This window comes from Pipra filicauda, unplaced genomic scaffold (assembly GCF_003945595.2).
Source record: "Pipra filicauda isolate LSUMZ 115617 unplaced genomic scaffold, ASM394559v2 scaffold91_size2508729_pilon, whole genome shotgun sequence".
NCBI classification, from domain to species: Eukaryota; Metazoa; Chordata; class Aves; order Passeriformes; family Pipridae; genus Pipra; species Pipra filicauda.
Window position 1 is genome coordinate 47,824 of NW_024105109.1, and position 26,393 is coordinate 74,216.

The window sequence follows — 26,393 nt, forward strand, 5'->3', positions numbered from 1 at the left end:
GAGGAGTTAAAAGGAAAAGAAAGCTAATTGGATTGTGCTTGGCAAAAGTCTCTATTCTGTTCTGTTTATTCAAATTTTTAAAGGTTTGGGTGCTGAGAAACACTGAAATAGTGAGAACACTTATTCCTTAAACAGGTTCTTGCAAAGCTTTTACAATAAAAACAGAAAGCTGCTTTAGTAAAGCGGTGTTTATCCTTGCACTAATGCTGGTCATGAATACGTGTCTAACTTAGCTGGAACTAATGCCTGACTATACTATTCCACTACAGCAATTTACCATTTTGCGTAGGCTGATTATTTTTTCAACAATATTTGCTAAATTCTTTTAAGGGCTGCCAGTATATATTTTTTGAAGCTTAGTTAATAAGAACAGCTGCCACTGGAGTCAAGGCTAAAAGAGGCAAAAAATATCTGCAGAAGGCAAGATTTTACTTCAAAAGATCAGTATTACAAAGCACTACTGTTGCTGGTATAATCACTTTCTTTGGGGGGGATGCTAATACAGACTGGATTTCTTGTCTTCACAGCCCCCACTGAGCCTTTGCTGTGCAAATTTGCTGATGGAGGGCAAAAGAAGCGCCAGAATCAAAGCAAATACACACAGAATGGAAGGCCGTGGCCCAGAGAAGGAGAGGTAAGTGCCACGCGGCAATTATTTTCCTGGGGTTTGGCAGAAGTCAGCTACAGACCTGGAGGTCTACCTTTCAGGGCTACGAAGAAATCAGATTGCACACCAAATACAACAGTTTCATACAGAAAAAGCTTTGTAAGCAGTGGGGAGATGAAGGTTTATGATAATGTGTGGAGTGTAAGTTACAGGAAAGGAAAATTTCCAAGTTTGATGTGCAACTGTGCACAGCCTGGTCCCACCATGAGCGCTCTGTCTACAGCCGGACCTGAGCCGAGTATTCTCTTACTGGTGTGCCAATCAGCACCTGTGGTGTACCTTTTACAAATCAAATCAATTTACACTGAAGCAAATGAACAGTGTTATTTTCTCCGTCTAGTTCCTGGTGATAAAAGATTATTAGGAAATAGGTGGGCTGTTCCAAAAAGGAGAGATGTACTTACACATCCACATGTAGGGTCCATGTAAAAGTTTTTTGCAAGCTTATTTGGGCTGAGCTCTTCATTCTGTTCAAGACTAAATGGTTTACAATAGTCTCAGCTACATCATATGTACAAAGTTTTAAAATAATCTAGTAGTTGCTTTCTGGTATGCTGCAAATAGTCTGTTACTGGAGTTTCTTTTCTGTGTTCTTGTATGTGAAGTGTCCCCAAATACGAGTGAAAGAGGGAAGAAAATTATTTAACTCTTCAGGAGTTTGTTTACTACTTTGGAATTTAATTATAGAATAAAGATAAATAAGGTAGACCTGGTCATAGTCCCTTCTTATACATGGTGATAGCTATGAAGGCTGAAGGACTTACAAGTATTTCTATCCTAAACAACTATTCTTTGTATTTATGATTGAGACTTTAAGGAAAAAAAGTATATCGCTCAATTGTGACCCACAAGAATACAAGCTGGTGGGGGGGAATTCTGGTTGGTTTGTTTGTTTATTTGTTTATTTGTGGGGTTTTTGGTGGGTTTTGCTTCAATTTTACAAGGAAATTAAAAAATATAATTGGTATTTCTAAGTTATATGAGGATTACTAGATGATTTCTGCTTTTTTGTAATGACTTGATTATGCTAGCTGATAGTTTTCAGACCATTAGTTTATGACATACATACCCTAACACAATTGATGAGCTCCTAAAACAAACAGAAAGGCTGTTTGAAAGTGTACAAATTTCTCCCACCACCAAGGTGGTTATTGTACCCTGTTCCAACGGCAATGATCCATTTTTAGCTCCGTGGGCTGAAAATCTCAGTGCAGCAGACACGTTTGCTCTAGGAGATTGCAGAAGTCTCCAGAGGTTCATTGCAGTCTCTTGTGCTGTATGTTTCAAGAAATGGAGATGTCTTCTCAGGAGCCGTTATGGTTTGTCACATTAAGGGTCTGCTGAGGAACAAGTGACCAAGAAGTACTTCAAGCAGGAGACTCAGGTCAGGGTAAACAGAGCTTGAAAAAACAAAGGTATATATATAGGAGACAATAATAAACCCTCAATAAGGTTAACAATCCATATTTTAAAGACCTCTAAATCCCTGTTTAAACAGTAAATACCATCATAGCTATTATCTCCAGTCTTCTCTTTTTCCTTCAGTTCAAATCAATGAAAAAAGAGAATATAAAGTTAAAGCCAGCAAGCCACCATTATGCCTGTGGCCTCTAGGCATCAGCTTATTATATCCTGCATAGTTCATTTGCTGCTAGTGGAGTGTTACCTGTTAAGCACAGTAATATCATGGTGAGCTAGAGGCAAGGTGTGGTTGGTGTGCTTATAGTACCAACACTTAAAAATTAATTTTCAGTACTGGGAGATGTCATTCCTTATTGTTGATCACAGCCAACTACAGAGCTGTTGTCATGGTATAATGTACAAATGTGGAAAAATTGTAAAGATACAAACTCAGAAATATTTCAGACTAGATTTTCTCTGTTAACTAACATCTGGTTAATACTTTGTTGCACATTAGATATTTACTACTTAGAGTGTCAAAGACAAGGATACATATTCTTTTTTAGGGTTACTAATTTCTTGGATTTCTTCCCCACTGTTGTTAATTTTCATATCTCCAATGTGAAATTTTTTGTATAATTACTCTTTTATTTTATATGCAATAGGGTTTTTCTAACTCTTTGTCCTTTAATAATCTTACTCTAAGCGTGATGTATCATTCAGTTGTTCTCTATGTAGCAGCATTCGGGTAACCTTCCTACAATTACTCCTGTCAGCTTTAATTTCTCTTAAAAAGAACAGGCAGTGAGTAGTGAGAAATAATTGATATATGACAAGTGTCATGGTTCCGATTACAAATGGTATCTGGAAATATTCCCCTCACCTCTACTTTTTTCTCTGTTTCTTCCCCAAAGAAAAGTATTGAAATAGCATCCAAGAGATTACTCCCTTAGTATTTCCACCCTGGCCAAATCCTTTGGTATCTACATCAAGATGTATTTTGACTTTGCATTCTTGAATACTTGCGTGAAGGGCATTTCTAAAACATTAAGCGTGCATGAGGATTATTTGTCGGAAGGGCACATCCGAGAGAAATTACGCCAGCCATTCTGTCACTCGCCTCAAACTTGAGCATGCAAAATAGAGACAGACAACTGTGCCCAGTACTCTGCTGTAGGGAGGGAATGGCAGAAGATTCAGTGGGGAGAAGCAGGTTTGCTGCAGTGTTCTCTCTGGCCACGCTGTTCTCCGAGGTTTTACTCTCTTGTATGAAGAGCTTCTGCGGAATTTTATAAAACAGGATTACTTTCTTTTTTTTGGTAAAGTTTTCAGGTCATATTGCAGAATGCAATAGAAAATCTTATTCTTATCATATACATCTTTATAGATTTCTTCACAGCCATATAGAAATACTTTAACTGGCTGTTAAATTGACTTCCTTTTTAAAGTCAAGTCTTTAGGAATACAATGAATTTCTCTAGGACTTTTTAGGGGAGTGGGAGTGGGTGGGTTTGGTGTTTGGTTATTTGGCCAGTTGCAACCAGGGAAGAATGCCAGATCTTGAATAGCACTTTCTAGTTCTTGACCTTCCTCTCTTGCTTGAAGTCCCAGGAAATGCTAAGCAGATTTACTGAGAGATTTAACTAAGGATTTGTGATGGCTGACCAGTTCTGGACTAAGGAGCCAAGAGTTTGGATTTAGCGATGGTTTTGTACAAGGCTGTCAAGTTAGACATCTAACATAGAAGTGCAATAAATGTACAGTGAAACCTGCAAATGCTGGAAATATTTGCTGACATAATTTCTGCACAGAGGTCAGTAATTTTTTTTCAGGCTAGTTTCTCATATGTCACCCTGGTTTAATTCAGCACTCTATTTTGAAACTTGTCCTGACAAGATCATATTGAGATGGTGAGAGAGGATAATCGTATTCAAATTCTGTCTGTAAAATATTTGATTTAATTTACCTCTAAATTGCAATTGACAAGTCTAGAGGTGGGTGACATAGCTCCCGAAAAATGTTCATTTAGCTGAGAATGCACCCAGGGAATTAAGTGTAGTCACAAATTGAGATCGGATTGGATTAAAAGCCTGAACATAAATTTTGCAAGATAATCTTCTATTGCAGATTTACTGAAGCTTTGTTTTGGTTATTCAGAAATGCATTTTTTGATACGTGTATTTAAGAGAGAGTTTGTTTGAAAATTATCTTGTAGAAAGGGAGAAGTCTACCCAAAGTTTATTATTGTTTACAGTTCTGGAAGTTGTAGCCTTTCTATATCTGGTCAGCCCAGAGTGATTAAGAGTTTTTTTAGAGCCATAATATTTTGAAGTCTTTGGTATTTCATTTGCTAGTTTCTGTAAAATTTAGACAATTAAAATATTTTTGTTGTCTTTCTTGTAAGAGAATATCACCATTACAGGGTGCATATACCACAACAATGAGATGCACCACTGAATGCAACCCACTTGCCATTGAATTTGGTCTGATGTCTATAATGATATTTAGTAATTGCTACCAATTATTCTTCTATTGATTGCTTTTTTGCTTCTATAATCTAGATTGCATTTTTTGTTTCTAAATAATCAAAAGGCTACCCTTCTTTCCTCTCCTTTCTTCTCTTCCTCCTCTCCTCATTTCTCCTTTGTTTTCTTTCAAGACCAGTTGGTGGAATATCTAAAGAATTAAACATGCTTTTAATTCTTTCTTAGAAAAATAAGATGACCCAGTAGTTCGGGAATGTTGCTTTTGTTAACAGTTTCTCTTTTTATCTGCTGCTTATTACAACTTTGCCTAATGCAAACAGTAATTTAGAGAGAAAACATAAAAAATGGGTAATTTAAGAGACTTCCTGAATTTTTTTAAGTCAGCGAAGGGCAAAAGCAGTTGTTCCTGGTGCCAGTTGTCCCTTCTTTACCAGCAACATGCATTTAGAAATGATTAGTAGTTCTGTGGCAGGCCCATTTGTAACTCAGACATAGATTGTTTATATGCTTCCAAGGAGATAGGTACTACTTAGTTGTGCTCCATAATCCTCAGTGTCTAGGGCTGATGTATTTTATACCTAGACAAATAACTTCTCTTTACTGTGAGAGGCAATTTCCAGTTCTGTCCAGATAAGCAGTAGTACCCTCATATGTAAACCACCCACAAAGTCATTTACTACATATATTTAGCATGCACGTAAGTTAAATATTGGCACTTTGCGTGCTTATTTTCAACAAAAGCTTAGTTTAGCAAAAAAGATAACTAACCAATAAGTGAAAAGGTGCGAACCAATGAGTTAAATATTCTTCAAAACACAAGACTCTGTCATTGTGGGCAACATTTTGAAAAGGCACCTTAGTGGCTCAAAACCCAAAGACCAGTTTAAATGGTTGGATTTTGAGCTTATAAAGCACATAGTAATATTTTTAACTAATGACCTATGAAATCACTGTTACTGAAATCAGGATTTTATGAGGGACTGGTTTTACTCTTAATAAGGGCCGTGGTTTGGTTAAAATAGAATCATCACTGTACCTTTTCTCAGAGATGAATTTTCTTAGTTTTCATTTTGGCTTTGAATTTCCTTCTGTGGTGAAAAATGTCATGCCATTTGCCCTGGAGATTTTTCTGTACTTAGGTTTTCCTCTGAATTCTGCTCCTACAACAGTGTTTTCTTAGGCAGAACAAACAGATGTTGTAGAAAGGGGGAAAGGACATACCTTTTTCTGCTGTGTCCCCAACAGGTATCTGGTGGGCTGCCATTTTCAGTAGTGCTGCAAGCCATCCCTGGAAGTCTTCCCAACTCACTGTAGCACACACATCTAGTGTGCGGTTGTGACTGTAATCCACAGCTGATATAACACTGGGTCAGATTTATGGCAAAATGGATGTGCTGGATCCCCAAAAGTAAATGGTTGATAGACCTGAAGGTTAAATGTATGAGCGGGCCATGGAAACAGAATAATTATGTGGTATTACATATGTCCTCTTTTCTTTTTTCTTTCTCTTTTCAAAATTTGTAGACTTCAGCACTTATGTTTTAACTAATCAGATAAATTGAAGTGGGAACAAAGTGACTCGACCCAAAGAACAGAAGGTGTGTAGGTCAGACTTCATTCCAGTTCTGTAGGGCAAAAGAGTTTCTTGTCATTCATTTAGGTATATGAACTTGTCATTGTGTCTATCAGTACAGCCTTTGACCTTCTGAGGTTCATGAATCACTTCTCAAGTCTGACATCAGTGTTATATATTTTTCTCTCCACAACCACCTTTTTTTTTTCTCAGAACTTGCAGCAGCTTAAGGAGCACACATTACTGGGAAATGCTCCATTTCTTTCATGTACATCTATATATCCAAGAGATGTCACATTTACATTCCAGATTTATCTTTCTCTAAAAAGGAAAGGTACAGGGGTTTATTCAGAATTGAATTCAAAAATGTTTCTAATAATGTGGAATATTTCTGACAGAACTGTTTAAATAATCAAAGGAAGGAATTCTGCCAAGTTGACTTCACTTGTGACTGAGCTTATTTTATAAAATTAGTATTTTAAATGAATCTCATTTGGGTTGATGATGTCTTCACCCTATTCCCTCTTCTTTCTTCCAAGTGTTTCAGAGTATCTGCTGTCAGAGCACAAGAGATGCTTGTGTTGTGATGCCTGGCAGATATTAGCAATGGTAACGAAACAAGTACAGGAGTCTGAGTGTTGAAATTTCAATTGATTCTGCTGTAGTAGCCAAGGGCACATCCATTCCCCTGGGATGGCAGTCCTCCTGTGAAAAGACGAAGGTATGAGTCAGAGGAGATGGGGAAGGGAGACTTGTCTGCTGGTCTAACTCCCACATCAGTTCATCACAGAAATCCCTTGAGTCTGAGTGTAGAAATTCCATGCAAATGTTTCACAAAACAGGTAATTCTGCGTAATTGCCACAGCGAAATGCAGAGGCTCCCTCCTGCTGGCAGTCACCCTGGGGCTCACCTGAACTAAGTCTGTCAGCTTCTCTCCAGTTTCCAATGTAGGGCCGCCACTCCCAAATAGTCTTGAGATGGTGTTTCCAAGTTCTGCCTTATCTTTCTACTACCTTACCTTTCCAAATCTCACCCTAAGGAGGAGAAATCCAAGGGGTCTTCTGCTTGGAAATCCCACCACATCCATGGATTTCACCCCTTTTTAATTGGTAGACCTCTCCATTTTTTTTCTAATGGGACTGTGGCCTTTAGCACAATATGAAATTCTGTGGTGGCAGCAGCCTTGCTTTGTGCAGGTGCTCCAGCACTAGGCATAGACTGACCAGGGCAGGTTTGAGGAGATAATGTGGAAGTCACACCTCTGAGGAAGAGGCATAGCACATCTCTGTAGCCAGTCGATATTATGGTGAATTTTTGCCCCCAGAGTTGGAAAGACATGTACACTGAGAGTAGGTGGTGATGTGATGGTGAAGTTGTTAATGTAAGCTGCTTCCCAGCAACACAAAAGAGGCTGAGATGCACCGAAGATGCACAGAACAAAATGGTCATTTATGGGTATTTATGCTTGCTGGAAGACAGATACTGCACTCATAAATGTTCTTCTTGTGAGATGTCACAGAGATTTGAAAGAGAAATAATGAACCCACCTTGTTTCACACGATATTGAAGGTGTGATCATTCTTTTAATAATCACTCCGTAACTTAATCATTTCTTTGAGAGATTTACAAGTCCAATTTACATAAGAAATGCAAATGTGATGGTCTAAGAGTCTTTTTAATGAGGCAAATGTGCTCATTTATGTTCGAAATATAACAAAGAGAGGTGAAAAAAAACCACCAAGAAACGGAACACCTTGTCTTTGCCCATGGAAAATTTTTCACCGTGAAGTGTTGAACAAAGGCCTTCAAACTTCCTGGAGAACCCTTGCCTTCCAGAGGCTTTTTGATATTTCCTGCTCTTTATTGAAGCAAAGAGTTAAAATTTTAAAAAGGTGCAGACTGAGTCTCTTGTTCTTAGAATCTCTTTGTTTAGTGATGTCAATAGTTAGAAAAATGCAGAAAAATAGCAAAAATTTTCATTCCTTTGTCTTAAGTATCAGAGATAAGTAAATTTGTGGTTTAAATAGTCTTTTTAAAAACATGATATTTTAAACAAGCTGTTTTATTTCTATGTCACCTGACTTTCTGAACAGACCAGTAGTCATTAAGAAGGATCTTTATTTCCATTACGTCTGGAACTGATAGCAGCTATCCCTTTTTTTGATTACTTTAAAGGATTGCATATTGAAATATTGAGGTGCAAGATTTTCATTCAATAGCTTAGTGCATATCCATTATCTGACTGAGTGGCATAAAAATTATGTGGTTCAGTTGTTCCTTCATAGAAGATTTATCTGACAAATACTTTCCTAAAGCAGCAGTCCATCATCAGTACCACTCTCTCAGGTTCCATCTCATCGGGAAGTATCACTATCAGAAGCAGGAATAAGACCGTGTCCTTTCACTGAAACATGAGCAAAGCAGTGGATGCAAAAAATCCGGAAGAAAACACAGCACGACAAAGGGCTGCTATAGAGGCATCAGCCTCTGCCTCAGTATAGCTCAGTCTGTATTAAGTGCTGTGATGGCTATATTCAGTTCTGGTTTTGAAAGAATAAGCTGGACCTTTATCACATAGAAATCTGATGCCACCCTAATATTCTGTATTTGGTATTTTTGGAATTGCTGTTTGTGTGCTATGGAGGAAAGTGCAAACAATTTTCCAGCAAGTTATTATTACTCATCAGTTTTTATTCCTGATGAATGAGGATGCTTCAGATCATAAATCTTTGACTGGTCCAGGCTAACTGTTGCCACTCCTGGGCTTCTAGCCAGCATAATTTTGTAGGGAGGAATTACACAACTTGATGAGAAAGAAGTAAATAGTCCTGTGTTAGCAGCTATTTGAAATAGCAGCTGTTTAAGGCTATTCAGCAATGGGGGATAGTAGCAATATTACTGGGCAAACTGTAGGTGGTTACAATATGCACGTATTGCCACATGCTGTGTCCTCTTTGTCTAATGTGAAAATTTTCCTTTATTGGTAAATGCGATGGTGATATTTAATAGTGGTCACTGCTGAAGTACTTGAACAGATTCTGATAATCTGTCTCCATGCAGTATGGAGCATGGATAAGGAAAGGAGTGTCTAACCTTTCATATTTTATACTCTCCAGGCACACAACTGTGTCCCCTATTCCTAATAGTGATGCTATGTAATGGGCCTGATGCTAATATATAGAGAATGGAATATGTGCAGTCTGTCTGCATGCACCCACACACAGGTCTGGGGCATGATGAGTTGGAGGACAAGCTGAGGGTCCATGCAATGACCATGGACTCAAATATCCATGAGAAAAGCAGCATAACTGAAAGTGGCATAAATATGTGTTTGCAGGTCTCACATGGATGGTGAACATTGTTTGGGCTGCAGTGAAAGAGCTGCTGCATTTTGTCTCTTCTGCAGCCTCATTCTTACGTATGTCAAAGAAACTAAAATAACACCAGTTGTTCATTTCCCCTTTCCTCACAGAACTACCTCCCTTGTTACCATTTTGTCCCGAGGTCACTAATGTGAGCTGTGGAATATAGTGCTCTGATCCGTGCAATTCTAAGGACGATTAGATGTAGAAACTCCCTAATATTGAAAGCTTGGATCTGTCATTTCCCAAGAAATTATAAGTGGTTTTTTCCTTAGTCTTGAGTAGATATGTGATGAGATGTTAAAATGTCAACACCTTAATTTATAGAGAATATCTTAAGTTATTTAAAAGGTTTGGGTTTTGATGGTTTTTTTCTTTTTTTCTTTGAGTTGTTAGAGCTAATTTTTCTGTCCCTCTAGGGCTTTTACATACTATTTAGGTTGTCTTTACCAATGCAGGAGTATAAAAAGAGAACAATAACAAATTTTATAAGTGTTGAAAATAGAAAGGAGAACAAGACAGTATTTTTCCTCAAAAGTGTATTGCATTCAAAAAAAGTTTATGATATTAAAGTTTTATTATCTCTCTTTTGTTTTGAAATGTACATATTCCCATTAGGAATTAATGCAACCTTTCCAAACAATATAATAAGACATAAGAATATAAAACTAAGTAAGGGATGATGATTTTCTGAGCTAATTTATTTTTTACATCAAAATTAGTAGTGGTTGAGGTCACCCTAAATTCATTTTTTTTGACATTTTAAACTTGCAGAAATAGCCATTTTATTTTTCTTTGTATTAAGTGAATACTTTTTAAAAAAACAACCACATGTACTTGGACTTAGTCTCCTTTGCTTGGGAGAGACTACATATTTTATTAAAACAGTGGCATTTTCACAAAGCAAAGCATTTGCCCTAGTATCTGTTTAAAAGAATAATGAGAAAATTATACAAATTTAATAAAGACATGAACCTTTTGTTTGGCGACATAAGGTAGTGTGAAGCCTTGCCTTTCAGAGCAGAAACTATTTTCTGCCTCTGGAAATTTGGGCCATCTCCTCTTAGACCGCTGTGCAGCTGCTGGCTAACCTGGCTCTTCCCGGAGTGCTACCCACTCTCTGCCTGCTTGTCACCGGAGCATTTACCCTGGCTGCTCACCTGCCTGCAGTGGAACCTGCCAAGCCCAAACACTGTCCTGACCTGTTGGAGCAACCATCTGGAAGGGGGCAGACGCCATTATTCAAAAGTATTTTAGTAGATGGATTTAGGGGCATTAAAAGCTCCCAGCAGGAACACAGACCCTGCCACATGGTTGGTGAAGCATCTGTCCTTGAAGAAAATGCTGCCTGTCTCAGGCAACAGACATAGGATATGTATGACAAACAAAGAGAAACAGTGCCTTGGAGTGGGATGGTGCCATGGCATTTTTTCAGCTGCTGCCAATGGGAAAACAACACCTTGAGTAATGGGGTTCCTCTCCCCTATGCTTCTAGTCCCGTACAAAGGGCAATTTCTTCCCATCTTCCATCTCATGGTAGTGTCTTACGTTGGAAAGTATTTCACAAAGGGAGGGGAAAAATAGATAAGGAAGGCAAAAAGTTAAAGCAGATGCAGTATGTGGGAGGAGAGATTGTCTGTTCCATGTCTGGGGAGGGAAAAAAGGTCTTTCCTGCGTGACCCTGACTGCTGTCTTGGAGCATAAGGTGGAGCAGTAAATTGTATCTCCAGCCCTGCTCTCTCACTCTCCTGTGGTACCTGTGGATATGTCTGCTAATGGTGGCTTTTAAAATACTTCAGAGGTCTGGACAGCAAAAGAATTTGTTAATGTGTTACACAGAGCTTTTCAGCTGCCATTTACCACCAGGCAGACAATGACCTGTGCAAAAGGATTTGGCAGTGTCAAAACATTGTCCAGTATTTTAAAAGCCTTGTTTAAAAGCTCAAGATTTTCTGCTTCACAGCTCATTTTTTTTCTTGTCTCATGGTAATGAATTAACTGTAAATATGAGTGGCACCCCAGCGAAACAATAGGCTAGGGTCATGCAGGGTGTGACCTTAGCAGAAAAGATGAGATTCCTTCCTGAGAATCTCTCATGAAGTTAACTTTGGAATGTTTACCAACTACCTGTCTTCACAGGCAACAGCAGGATTTGGCCCTGTCTTTTTATAGTGAGTAATCAGCTGTAAACGCATAGATTTCAATGGAGTTAGTAACTGAAACTGGTGCAACAAAAGCTCCACTTGCCATAAATGTTATGGAGAGATGACAACCAACAGACTGAACAGATCTGTTTCTCAGTGATCTCTCAGGCAGGGGAGGTAACCAATCTGTTCCGTGCTGCTTTGGGCCATCTGAGCTTCCCTTAAGAATTTAGATTTCCATATAAGTTGCATTCAGTTTTTATTCATATTGGCTTAGAATATGTTTCATGTCATTTTTTTTTTCTGCAGTAATAGTAAAAATCTGTTTTTCTTCCCTAACTATGTGCAGGCTGGCATGGCTTTGACTTATGATCCAACAGCTGCTATACAGAATGGGTAAGGAATGCATGTTTTCTTATGCCTTTTTAAAAATTATTTTGAATGTCATCTTCTATTTTCTCTTTCTGTGGTGAAACTTTTTCAGAAGCAAATTGACCCAGTCATATTTTGTCTGAAGCATGTAAAGCTATACTGTCAAGTTCTGCTTTTAGTTTCCCTTTTCTTTTTATGCCCTCTTGTTTGCAATATCTTTTTGAATGGGAAGCTGTTTTTCCTGATAGTTTCCATCTCTATTTGCCCAATGTGAGTGGATGTTTTTTTAATCTCTCTCTGTCATGAAGTGGAAACCAGTAAAGTTTTCCTTTACTGACTTTGCTTTTGTTAAAATAATCATTGAAGATTCCACTGTATTTTGGATAATAGAGCTATTACTTCATCTGGGGCTCTCTCTGCAGGCTGGCTAGCATCCATGGCATTGTCTGAATAAAAATGCCAGATAGGGAGAAAGCCTTGAATTAGTGTGTAAGCAGATGGAATTCAGGGGTAAAATTCTGAGCAACACTCTTCTTCATTTCTCAGCTACCATTTGCTGACACAAGGATTTGCAACTTTTTCTCAAATTGAGCAGAGAAATTACATCATCACATTATTTACCTGCATGATTGCAGTTCCAAATATTTCATGAACCAGAAAAAGATATCCTTGAAATCTAGCTCTCCTTTCGTAGAGGTTAACAACAATTTGAAAAGAAGCAGGAGGTTTGGCCCTGAACCCCTTGACAGTCACTCTTTGATCAGAGAGATGTTTGATATGATTATTAAATTCCATGCATACTCCCATCTGTGTTCTCCAGCTGAATGGGAAAATTTATTGATGTAGATGAGAATGACTTTATTTGTTAAATATTTGTTAGAGCACTTCTAGTTGAAACATTTAGGAAAAAAACTAACATTCCCACTAGTTAAAAAAAAACCTACTAAAATCAATAGTAATAGTCTATTTTGATTAATTACACTTTACAAGCAATGGTTTTGTAGGACTCGTGATATTCCCATGTGTGGAGGAAGAGGCCAAACTCAGAAGAAAAGGTAGTTTGTTTGGAGTTGTGATTTCAGATTCCTCTGCTTCTGTTTCCCTGTTTTTACCTCCAAATGAGTTTTTCTCTTCTATTGTTATACTTTTCAGCTGGTAAAATATTATAGTCTCTGAATAAAATCATCACTGGTTCATAATCCACCAGTGTTTCTTGCGAAAAACTGGCTTTTATTTCAAATAAATTCCTGCATGTCAGTTATGTGAATGTTTTGGAAACTGTAATTTGAATGATCCTTTGTGATTAATATTATTTTAATTCAAGAATAATTTTTTGAAGTTATGAAAGTTGTCTCAGAATCAGACATGATTTGTATCAACGAGCATGCACGGTGTTCAGGTCAGACTGCTCGGATGGTTTGGTCACTCAATCGTTTGAACACGCTGTCACTGATCATTTGGAAAAGAAATTGTATACAACGGAGAATTTCAGCTGTGCAGTTTTTAAATATTCTTTTATTTGTAGAGCAAGAGATATACTACAGTACCAGATATCTGTCTAAGAGTGACAATTAATTACTGCTTTGACGTATCTCTTCTTTCTAGAGTGTCAAAATATTTTCAGTTTCATCAGAACTAAACCATCATTCAAAATGCTCTTGTGGTGAGAACTTGATTGTATGCAGTATCAAAGAAGCTCTTACTATGCAGAAAAATTTGTCCATCAAAAGTTATGCAATTGTTTTCCTGTCCTGTTACACTGGATTTTTTTAATCTGCCCAGGCATTCACATAGTCGTCTCTACATATCCTGTAGATATATATTTTTATTATTTTTCATAAACCTCTTTACTTGCAAGAACATTGAAAATCTCGCTCGTGGGGTTTATTTTAGTTAAGTCGATGCTTTTTGCTTGTAAAATATGTAAATGCAGTCTGTTGCTTGCTGACACGAGACACAGGCATCATAGCAGTAGTGTGGCCATGGTGCAAGAGACTTAAAGGCTCTTAATGACTATGAAGTAAAACAGGTTAACTCAGTTATCGGTGAAGGGACATTAGGCAAACACATTGATATTCCTCGTGGTGAGGGCAGTCTGGAAGTGAGCACAAAGCTGCTGCTTACAGCCCCCCCTGTGTTGATGCTGTACCCACACCCCCTCTTGCACGAATGATGCTGCATAATACTTTGGCAGTAACATGGGTAAAGCTGTTAAGGTTTACATGGAGCAATGTTATGCAAAGGTCTGTAAAACAAAGGCCACTTCCTTGTAGCAGGTCTGGTCTGTGCAGCAGTCGGGACAAGCAGGTGCTGACCTGCTGTGATAAGCATGAGTTGCACAGATCTGTGTGTGCTGGTGCTCCCACTGGGTGTGGAGCTTAGTGAACTGAGGCTGGGGATGGGAAATGTAAAAGATAACCAAGTTGAGGTGATGATTCAGAAGACTTATGAATTACCAATAAAACTTAAGAAGAAAGATTAACTGCACATGCTGACATCTACTAGAGCTCTCTATTGGGTCGATAGATGCATTTTGATACATGTAAGTTGCTAAGTCCACAGAGGATTATATGGACCATGAAAGTCTACTAAAGAGACATGTCTCTGCAGGTATCATGGTATTTAAAATGTACGGTTCCTTAAGAGGTGTGGATTATATTAGGTTTTGAGTTGAACCATAACCAAACCTTAGGGAAGAATCTGCACTCTTGTTTCCAAGTGAAAAGATGGGTTCTCATTGCTCATGGTGTAGTACGATCACTTTTATTACTGTATAACTGCATATTTGCCTTGAAAATCTATAGCAGGAATAAAACAAAAGAGAGCGAGAGACTTTCACTAAAAATAACTAAGATTTTTTTTCCCCACTAAGCAATAGATAATTTTCTTCAGAGTCTATTACATTGTAAAGCTTGATTCTCCATTTCATTATATTGTTTTTATGCCCACGTAGCTCTGTTTAAGCATCCAGTGGAGTTACATCAGCATAAAGCTGGTATAATGGAGTGGAGAATCCAGCCCGTAGTGTACCATAGCACTGCAGTGTGAGTTACTGAAGATATGGTAAGCATACGCTTCAGTAGATAAGCACTTTTCACCTAGCAATCTCTCTGTGCCTTTTTTTCGTTTAAAATCAGCCTTTTCTGAATCCCATTTACAAAGGTACTCAGGTTTTATTTTGGGGGGTAGTGTGCCTGTTGTAATATGCTATTTATTTTTCAATTTGTGGTATTAACATGGGTTTAGTAGTTCTATGCACTCATATTAAGAACAAGATAGAGGTCTTGTACTTGCATGGTAAGGAAGCTCATTTAAAATGTTCCAGAGGCTGGAGTCCTCCTGGCCATTTGTCTAAGATTGCGATGTACTGTAACAGTTTAATATCTGATATCTAGGGGACTATACTGTGCATTTGCTGGCCAATGGGCTCAATATTCAGATAGGTCTTTTCCAACTCAAACATCTGACTGTGTGGCTTATTGCAACAGAAAATTGCTGCCTTGATAATGCTCGGTAATACTCTTACATTATGTGAGCCCCAGGATACTATTTATGAATCTAACTTTTTCAGTACTGCCCGCAGGCATGAGGCATGAGCAAATGGTGTTTATTGCAGTGCAAATAGGATCTTTCTCTTGTGCAGATTCTGTGTGGAAGGTTGCATATTCCCCCACAGAATGGGAACCATATGGATTTTTTTTTTCTACTTTTTGGCAGGGAAATAGCGACCAGACACTGCAGATAATGCAGTCCCCAAATGCGAAGGGAGGGTTGATGTAGCAGGGGAGTATGTGCTTTGTCTATTGAGCAACAGACACTGTTGTTAAAACGCTGCCTCTGTGTGTCTGATGATGTACTGAAAACATGGTTCTTTTCAGCATCTCTTAAAAATGTTTTCTTTTGAGCCCTTCTTTATAAACCCCTCTTTAGGAGCATCAAGGAGCATCTTTTTGCCTCCTAGTGAGGAGTTTCCCCTGTACTTATGGCCATGCTGAAAAAATCCATTTTTAATACACGGGTCATGTCCATTTTACCTTGCCCTTGCCACCTGCATGCTTGTGCTTCTAGCATTGCAATTGCAGCTGAGGAGCAAGGACATTGTCTTATGCCTGCAAAAAAAAAACCCACATGTGAGGATGCAAACTGCATTTGCAGAAAATGCAGCTGAGCCTTTTGGAGAGCTCTCCTTGGAGCTCACAGGTCAACTACCACAATGTCTACAGCTCTCAAAATACCATACTAGATACTGTTTATTTTAATGCCAGGAAATTTGGAGGCATAATTTAATATATCTGAAATGAGTCAAAGACAGTATAACTCATATCTCTTTCCACTCCGCTTTCTGATATAGATATTCTGATAACTGAGAATCCTGTATTCCCTTGAATGAACTTACAACATGCATCTTCCACCTCATTTAACCTCTCCCTGAGCCTAAAGAAAAAAAAAAGGCAAAGGCTAAGACTGAATATAGCAAGGTCAGCAGCTGCAGATATTGTTGGCATGCTGTAGGGTTTACACCAGAACAGGCCACTGTTGCATTTTTGTTCCTCTTGTCTTTCGTTAGATCTCCAGCATGTCACTTAAGCCAATTACGTGTTAGGACATTAGCCTATTTGTATGCAAAGGGAATTCAGGGAGATGCCTCTGAGTCCCATGGTGAGGGTATGTTTGTCAGTGGGCTCTGTCATGGCAGTGCATGGCTCCAGCACTTTGGTAGGTTGAGCATCCCATACCTGAGGGTTGCTCTGCTTGGGTCTGTCAACAGCAAGGACATCCCTATCCTCACCATACCACTGTATTTCACGTGTGGCAGAGATCCACATCCTTTATTTTTAGATCCCTTTGGCCACAAGTGACACTGTGGAAAGAAGACAAGTCTTTGTCTCTTGGTGTAAGAGATTCCTGATTGAAAAGTGTTTGCCCTACAGCCTGTCACAGTGAATCAGATTATTAACTTGATTTACTATTATTATTAAAATTAAAATATATGAACATACATGAATATATGGATTTTCTCACATTGTCATTTGCAGCATCAGGTTTTCTTCCTTTCTCTTTCTTGATGCCCTAGTGCATGAATTTTCACAATATAGCTGAGTATCCTGAGAGTATGTTTTATTTGATGCTTATTTGAGAGCATTCCAAATGACGATAGATAAATGGTACTGGCAGGGGTGTTGGAAGGGCTGTATTTTTCTCATTACCATAGTGTATATTCTACAAGCTTATGTACTATTCAGATAACTGCATCTCTAAGCTGAAACTGAAACGGCAAGCTGTCTGTCAAGTTCTTGGCTTAGCACACATTTTCTGTAAATTTGTTGGTATTTGCTGGGATTTACTGGAGAGTTGATTCCAAAGAGTCAGCACTACTTCCAAATGGAAAGTTGTTTCTCCCCTATACTTGTCTTTGTCCAAGCAATTCATATGTGGTATGAGTATGAACCCAGCATCAGTGCCAGGCTGATGAATGGAATGAAAACAGAATGAACAAAATATGTAGTTTTCTCAGAAGAGTTTTGGTGTTATATTATCTTTTAGTTTAAGAGGTTTATAGGTATTTCTGTACATTATGCATTTTACCTATAAAGTAAATTCCGTCAGTCTGCAATTGATGATTTTCATTTGCTGCACACAGCATTTCTTAGTTCATCTGCTTAACGACAGCACAATACAAATGATTTCTGGTTAACATTGACCAGGGCAAAGACCCCTGTACAGGACTTAGATAGCATGCATCATGCTAATGCCATAAATGGACCTGGCTAGTGGTGTAAAAATCCTTTCTACCCTGATGTTGTGTGAACTTAATGTTTGATATAATGGGATAAAAATGCCTCTGAGTTCTCATTATACGATATATATAAAATCAGGCAAAGGCACAGTTTTAAAATAGTCTCTGTGCAAGCATTGTAAGGGCAGATAAATGGTCTTAAAATAGCATTATATTTCTATTAAACAAGAAATCAGTCAGACGCCACCTGCTGCTTTTGGCATTTTAAAATCTGATTTGGAATAGAGAGAACAAATGATTGCTTCTCTGTCCCCCTCTCCCTTCCTAACTTTGAATGTTTCCGCCCAGCCTTCAAAGAGAGCAGCCTGTTTTTCCAAGGCTATTGGTTGAAGTCAGTGGTTATTTAACCTACATCCACAATGAATGCATCCAGTCTGAACTAGACTGATTAGTACTGAATCTGTGATGCCAGGGCGATCAGGAAATAGAGCACTTGTTTAAACACCAATAATGATTTTTTTTTGTTTGTTACATAGCTGTCATGGAAAGCTAGTGTTGATTGCTTCAGAGTGGGGAGGGGAAAAAAATATAAAAAGAGAGGGAATGTAATCCACTTCACTGTGCAGAATCTTCTATTACTCATTGGTGCATGCTCTATGAGAAGGATCTACGTGAGGTTTAGATCAGACAAGAAAATGCTGCACATGAGTATTTCTGTCTGAGTCCAAAATATCATCATTTTGACAACTGGAAGACTACAAACATTCTTTTGTTTTAAGCAATTTTATTGTTCTGGCTTGCAGTTGAAAGTGAAAAAAGGGCAAATGCAAAAATCTCTACGAGCACACACATATTAAGTACTTACACAATCCAGCAATAGTGATATTTTCCAAGTGATAATTTTATCAATAATCATTAACCGACAGGGAAGGAGAAAGAATATAACATTTATTACCATCAAGCAAGAGATAGTGCAACTTCTGTTCATAGCATGCAACAGTGGAAATAAAACCAAGTCAGTCTCAGATTTTCAGTGCTGCCTGGGGCATTTAGCCTCATAATTTTTCATACATTTCACCAGAATAAGGGTTTTTTGCTCTCTGCCTAGATGAATATGAAAATTTCAGCCAGAGTTTTTGTAGCCACCCCTTAATAAAATAATTCAGGCATGTATATAGAATGTGTTATTCTCAGCACTGAAGCATTAAGATCTGAAAAGAAAACAGTACAGCATGTAAAAATGAAATCAGTAATATTGTCTTCAATATCGCGTAAGAAATTTCCTTTCAATAGCTAGCACTCTGGAAAATCAGCTGTCCTTGCATTTCAGATAATTACTTCTTGTATCATGAAGTTCTGTATTTGTGCTAGTTGAAGTGAAAAAAATATGCTTCGTGTAAATATTCTTCCTCCTTCCATTTTCAAGATCTGCTCGATGGAGCCATCACATCTTCTTTATTGTGGTTTTGGAAATAGATGGACATAAATTACCTGTGTAGACTCTTTTTGTCTTTGCCTAGGAGGCAGTGAATTAGTCAGAGCCTAAGCAGTCAAAAGGTTCAAAAAGTCTCCCTTTTGTTCTTTGTTTCAGATTTTATTCCTCACCGTACAGTATTCCAACAAACCGCATGATTCCACAGACATCAATCACACCATTCATTGCTGCTTCCCCTGTCTCTACATATCAGGTACGTCAGATTTCCGCTTGTCTACTATTTTTCCCAGTTAATTATGTTTTGGATGTGGATGAAGGCAGAGTGTATACCATAGAAAATTGTGTGAGTGCTTGCGCTCTTGAGTCACACTTTAAACAAAGGTCTTTCTAGTAATATTCAGGTATCATTGGGTATAGAGTTTTAAGTGTTTCCTGCATTCTTTACAGTAGTAATGAAAAGCACCATAATTTTTTATTTCAATCAGCTGCTCTAGAAAACAACATTTTACTTAATTTACAGCTGACAACACCAGAAAGCTTATCATTCTTAATTGAAATGTTTTCTCAGTTTGTCTCCCCTTCATTAGCCGAAACTTTTTAACTGTGTTTTTTTATCATTTATGTTGACTGCATTGTATTTTGACCTTTTGACCTCAGCTGTATTTGCTCCAGTAACAGCATCCTTTAAAAGTGCTCATTTTTATCCAATAATCCCTAACAAAAAAAATTACTCGAGGATAACTGCCCTCATATCCTTCTTTAGTCTGCTACATGCATTGTTGTTCAGAATTTCTCTTTTCAGCATATCCCTCACAGATTTCCACTGGGAAATTATTGTCTTGCTTTGGCTTTCTGAAATGGAAGTCAAAACCAGGTCGTATAGTTTTATTAGCCGTTCTCTGGGAACATAGCACTTCACAGAAGCTGGTCATTGGCTATACCTTTTCCAATTTTAGTTATTTCTGTCCTATGGCATCGGTGCTTTTCCAGTCCTGAGTCTTATCTGAAATAAGCAATCCAAACTTGCAAAGCTGAAAGGTGGGCTGTTCTTAATGTTTGGGTTGGTTTGTGGGGGGTGGGAGTTTTGAGATGGTATGGTACTGCTTACAGAGAATTCTGGGAGGTTACTGTGCTTTCAACTTGATCTTCAAAGACAAATGATTCTTGTAATTTTCTTTGACTTTTGTATTATTTTATTTTAGATGGGTATGTAACACTTACCAAACCAAAGTTGTTTTGATGAGGTAAATTCAGCAAATTTCAGTAAGTGGCAACACCAAAGAAGTGTCAGAGCCAGAGGCATACGAATGCACCTCACATGCAATTTTCTTGGTAGCGAGGCAGGCTTAAGAGTTATACTTCCTCCCTCTTATTCAGGCAACTGAATTCAGGCCACCCAGCCACCCACCCACACATCACTGCTGCACAGTTCACATTTGCTCCCCTCTTTCATTCTGGTTTGAACCATTGCATCCATTTGTGGTTTGATGCATTTGCATCAAAAACATTCATTTTTATTTTTTTAACCCATATCATTCTCCTCAGACAGGTTGCAATGTAAGCCCAAAAGCGTTTGCCCTGGCACAGAGAAGAAACTGGAAGGGTGCAAGAGTGGGAGCAATGAGCTGTGGCAGCTCTAGTGTATTTTAATTCATGGGGTTTCAAAACATAGAATGTTGTAGTAAAGGTGTGTTTTCATGTGTGTGTACTGGTTTTGGTTTTAAAGATGTTTTGAGGAACGTGCTTTTCAAGAAAAAATATACTTTGATAAATGTATACAAATGCTGAAGCGCACAGTTATACAATTAATACTCACCACTTGCTTCATGAACAAAATCACAGGGCATCTGGAGAAGTGGGACTTTGTAGCTTTCTCCTTTTTAGCCCTGATCATGTTCTGTCTGAGGTGTTACATACCCATCTCTGTGAGCTTGGGGACAGCAAGCGGGGCGCCCACTGATGTCTGTAGCACAGCTACATTTTTTGTTTACTTGTTGTGTGTTGCGGTGCCCAGACTGATACAAAAAGAGACTAAGATACACAATTCTTGGGGCTGAGTCTGAGTTATTGATAACATGTGGGCCATTCACATGTAGCACAAAAGGGAGTTATGGCTCGAAGATGCCACCACAAATATGCAAACACTCTGTAATGCGTGTAGTTGTTAGTAAAATCGTTCTATCCTTGGAATGTGTTACATGTCAGTCATAAGGCAGAACAACAAAGAAGGACTTCAGTGAGGCATATGGAGTTCTGGTGGGAATAGACCAACCCCAAGATGCCCAAGCTAAGAATGATCCTGGAGGGGAGAGACTTCTTAAGCTAGCTTTGCCATGAGAGCTTTCAATTAGAATAAGTTTCAAATACTCTGAATTAGATCTGCAGCTCTTACAGAAAACAGAATAAATAATTCTGGGATCTCTGAAAATGTTATACCTCTAAAAGTTCATACAGATACTTTTGTAAATAAACTTTGAACGTGTTATGTCTCCTGCACTCAGTTAGATGACATGTTCATGATGATATTGATAGATGAAAGGAAACAATACAAATGAAAAAAATAGGACAATATGGAATGTTGAAGACTGCTTTATGAGATAAAATGATGTGAATCATAGAAGTGGTGCAAATCTCAGACTTTTGACTTTGGTAGAAAATATAATCAAATGGAATTTGAAAGCTTTATTGTCAATAACATTATGAAGCATAAATTAATTTTGTGTTGAGTTGCACGACTTCAGTATTTTGTCAAAATTAGCACCATAGTTGTAATACAGAGAATATTTTCAAGCAAATCTTTGAGTTAACTTTTAAACTTTTCTGTGCTAATTATAAGTATTTAATATGCAGGTCCAGAGTACTTCATGGATGCCTCATCCGCCATATGTTATGCAACCAACAGTAAGTGGATACTTGGTTATATCCAGCTAAAAGTGCTTACATTGTAGCCTCTCTGCTTGTCCAGCCATATTAAATTCCTGGGTCATGGAAGAGCAGCCAGCTGCTACCTGTGACAAGAGCCCTCTGCTGTAGAGATTCTGTTCCTTTAAGGAGCACCATTTGATTTGGTGGAAACAAGAGGATGGGTGATATGTTATCTGATTGCATTGATTGTGAGAGACTAACTAGTTCTGAAGTGTTGCTTGTGAAACTCTGCTTAGGGGACTACAAGCAAGATAACTGCATTCCTTCCTACTTTGAATTGCCATGATCAACACTTTACCCTTCCCTTATATGCCTGTCCATCAAAAACTTCCTATGTAGTTGTATATAAAGGATCCTCACTGCCTCACTAGTGCATTTCAATATAGTGGGAAAGGGTAAAGCACAACTCTGAGGCACTCTCTACCAAATCTGAATCTGCATTATGATTTGATCGGTCAACTTTTTTTTTTCCCCCGAGTAAATTGCCATCTCTATCAATTTATAACTACTGCTTAAAGCTGCATTACACTTCTAACCAACATTCATTAGAAGTAGTGCAGCTGATTTTTTGTTTGCCTCACGAAAGAGTTTTGGTCACTTTGTCTAAACATTAGCAATCTACCAGAAGCAGTCACCATACTGAATTCCACTATATACAGATTGCTTTAGTTCCATTTCCTACCTTTAATCAGTTTTTCAGGTATGGATCCACTTAAGAGTGTCGTTAATCAAAATTTAAATGTGTGCTTCACATATGCATCAATACATTGATTTATACGAGGAGAGTAAAATTAAAATGAAAGTCTATGCTTAAGGATTATTTGTTATTCACATTTGGGTTCAAATATTATGACTTCACAATAGAGTAACTTCTGGTGAGAGTTTGCTGTACAACAACATGAATATAATTGCACTACATATCAGTTTAGTAGTACAGGACTCTCATCGCAATTTGAAGCCCCCTTTCACTTCCCTTAACTGTTTGGAGACAAGTTCTTTAGTTTTCTCTCACCAGGCAATGACTATAGCATGGGACTGACTGTCTCCAGGATGCCCAGTTCCTACCTCTGCAATACTGCACCTCTCTGCATCCCTTGGGGGAAATTTCCATCTCAATGAAGTAAAGCTGCTGCTGTGTTCCTTGTAGGGAGACAAATTGTATTGAACAAATTCACAGTTACAAATCAGTCCTGTATTCTAACATTCGGATTTAATTGCAGGCCACAAGATATCTTAGATATGTAGATATGATGAGTTATGAGACTTGTGGAAGTCTCTGATCCTTGCAGAAAGACTCACTTTCTAAAAGAAAAACCTAAGCACTTTACCAATCCCAGTTTTTATTTGACAATATTCAGCAAAGCATTTTTCTGCAGTACTAGAAGAGGCTTTCTGGTGTGGTTATCAAATGTATTTACTCCTTGCTAAGGTCATGAAAAGAAAACTATCTTTTATAGTGAGTGGCATCCTCAATATGCCAAGTTCATTGTCAGCGAGAGAGTCATGTCAAAAAAAGGATGTGTGCTTCTAGGTGGAAAAGCAGAGGGGCAGTGGATAAGTGGTGTAATACTTCAGTTCCAGTGTCATTGACATTGTGGAAACACTTACATGGTTTTCTGGAGCAACCCTGGTCTCTTCACCAAAAGATTTTTCCCTTGTGTTTCCCAAAACTATGTTCTTAAGTAAGTGGACATGAGGCATTTAGTACTGAAGAAGTATAAAAGCAAAAAGGCAGAACTACCATTCCCCAGGTTTCATTCAGAGATGAATTCTTTATTAGAAATACCTGAAAAATTGTCAGAGTATTACTACACAGAGGACTCATGAGGCTTCAGAATTGATGGTCTGTTTTAAAAGAAAATAAAGAATATGTGTCCATTTTAAGTTCACTGTAGTTTCATGCCTAACTATAGACTCTATTGTAGGCACCTCCATCGCTTAAAAAATAAAATGAAGAAAAGATTACAATAAAGTTGGCAGAATTTAGGATGTGAGTTTTGGTAACCCCATGAGCTGATGAAATTGGGAATTTTCTAATTTGGTTAGTTGTTTTTTCTTCTTGTAACTTAGTTTTCCATGTTATTATCTAAATTGCCACCACTTTACTTCATAATATTTTATAAGGTGATTGACTGTCGCACATGATGTCCCCCTGGAAACCACTGCAGATAAATATTACATTCCTCTTGCCCCAGGAAGAAGAACATTTTGTTAAGCCTCTGTTATTCTTTGTAAGTAGAGATGAACTCATATAGAAAGCACAGTTTGAATTGCTCAGACACTGGTGGTTAATTCTTTGTTTTGATTATAAGTATCCACTAAATCATGTTACTAGATGATTAGCTTTTCATTTCCAACAGAAAGTCCTACTTCATATTTATGTATAATTTAACATCACGTACTGTCCCTCATGGCAGAAAAACAGTCAGAACCATGCTGTAAAGTAGACAAAGGAGGGTTTTCATTCTGCGTCCTGTGCACACACAGGGCACTCTTATCCTAGACAGGCAAGCTTGCCCACAGAGAGAAGAGCTGTGCCGCACAGTGCTACCATCCTGTGTCTGCCTGCCTCTTCTCTGCCTGCCCACCTCATCTCCCTTTCTACCCACCTCCATTTGCAGTAAATACCAAGTCCTTTCTTCAGTGATATTCCTGTAATAGGATGGCCTGCCAGACGTGTCACTCCTTTATATATCAGTTTCAGCTACGTTTTCCTGATGTGTGCATGTGTGCATTCTGTATCCATTTACTTGGTGGTTTAAAAACTTCACTAAAGTAAAAGATTGTATCTTCAATTCTTTCTCTAGCTTTTTAACTACAACCACATAAGCCTCTGACCCTAACAAACAAAAATGACATATATATTAACTAGAAAATATTTGCATATATTGCTTTCCATTTCCCAGCCTTGTTTGTCTTCTTACTTTTGTGATCCCTTAAAAACAGATAACAACCAAAATTTCATTCTCTGAGAAAATAACAGTCAGAAAATTTTTGTCCTAATGGGAGAAAGTCAGACGGACAGTCAAGGAGTCTGCAGGTATACAATTGATATTGTAGGTTGATGCGAATACAATTTAAAGGGGTTTTATTTTTTGTTATCAGTGATTTTTGCTGATCTTATGCTAAGAGCCATGGAAAAATAATATCAAATAGGTTGAGGTAGTATTGCTATTTCTGAATAAATAGTATTAAAAATATGCTGGCATAGTAGGGTCACACATGAAAACTTCTCACATCTTTGTGCTTGCACAACCTTCAGAGTTTTGGAAAACAGGATTCCTGAATCATGTGGACATGATGAAAAATTTACCTTGAGGCTCATGTGTGACTCAGACACTTCTGAAAAATGTACCCTTTGTAAATTGAACCTTCACCACTTTTCCCCATATTGACTGCGCGGTGTCCAAGTAAGAATGACTAAAATTTGCCGGTTTTGTTGCTTTGCTATGTGCCCTGGTCACTCTCCATAGCTGTAATGGAAGACAAGCTCCAAAAGAGCTATAGCAGTATGGGTGTGGATTAAAATTGGCATAATGTTTAATGCACTGATGGCAGTCTGGGCTCTGTTTAGTTAACTGTAGCTTTCAAAGTACAATGCTCACTCTTCCCTACTTGAAAAAAGTCTTGTATTTCATTACTGCCTCAGGATAAGGGTAGATGGATAGTGATGGCAGAATCAAAACATAAATAGGATAAGAGTTATTCTGGGGATTATAACATTTGCTGTATTATTGTATTTTTCCTGTAGTCCCTGGAGGCTGTCTGACAGTTCAGGGTTTACTTTAAAAAAATGTGTTTATAGTAAATTCACATATAGACAATCTCATTTTTTTGATTCAAATCTTTTTTACAAAAAATGCATGTACTCTTCCTCTTTAAAGGCAATTTTTTTTGGTGAGCCAACAGAAATATCCTACCCTAATAGTCAATGTACACATTGGTTTTACACTTACGCTCTTTTATTTGCAAGTAAAACAGTGTGACCATAAGTAATCACTGGGTATGCACAGATATGTGTTCTTGTCAGTCTGGAATAGTTTCTACGTAATAACTGGAGTACGCCAGTGGAGCATAAAGGGTGCAAGCAGGGTAGCATATGGTAGCATTGATAATGATAAAGGGTGTTGGGGAGCACTTCTCTTCTGCATGTTTCTCAAGCCCTTACAGCCCTTTTAGAAAGGTCAGTGTCTTAAAAACACTTATTATTTTTTTCTGTCTTCCTTCCTCTGGCTCATGGCTGAATGAAATCTGTCTTTAAAAGCAACAACAAAAACGTTTCATAATCAG

At 38.0% G+C, this 26,393-nt stretch overlaps 1 protein-coding gene across 1 annotated transcript in view; it reads left to right on the plus strand.

Annotated features, from left to right (window-relative positions):
- Nucleotides 1-493: 493 nt before the first annotated feature.
- The window catches only part of RBMS3 (RNA binding motif single stranded interacting protein 3), a 91,505-nt gene continuing 65,605 nt past the window's right edge, over nucleotides 494-26,393 (plus strand). Inside the window, exons 1-4 of the mRNA XM_027733402.2 lie at nucleotides 494-634; nucleotides 11,984-12,030; nucleotides 19,335-19,431; nucleotides 22,029-22,079. Coding sequence (XP_027589203.1) covers nucleotides 494-634; nucleotides 11,984-12,030; nucleotides 19,335-19,431; nucleotides 22,029-22,079 — 336 coding nt within the window. The remainder of the gene's footprint in view (nucleotides 635-11,983; nucleotides 12,031-19,334; nucleotides 19,432-22,028; nucleotides 22,080-26,393) is intronic.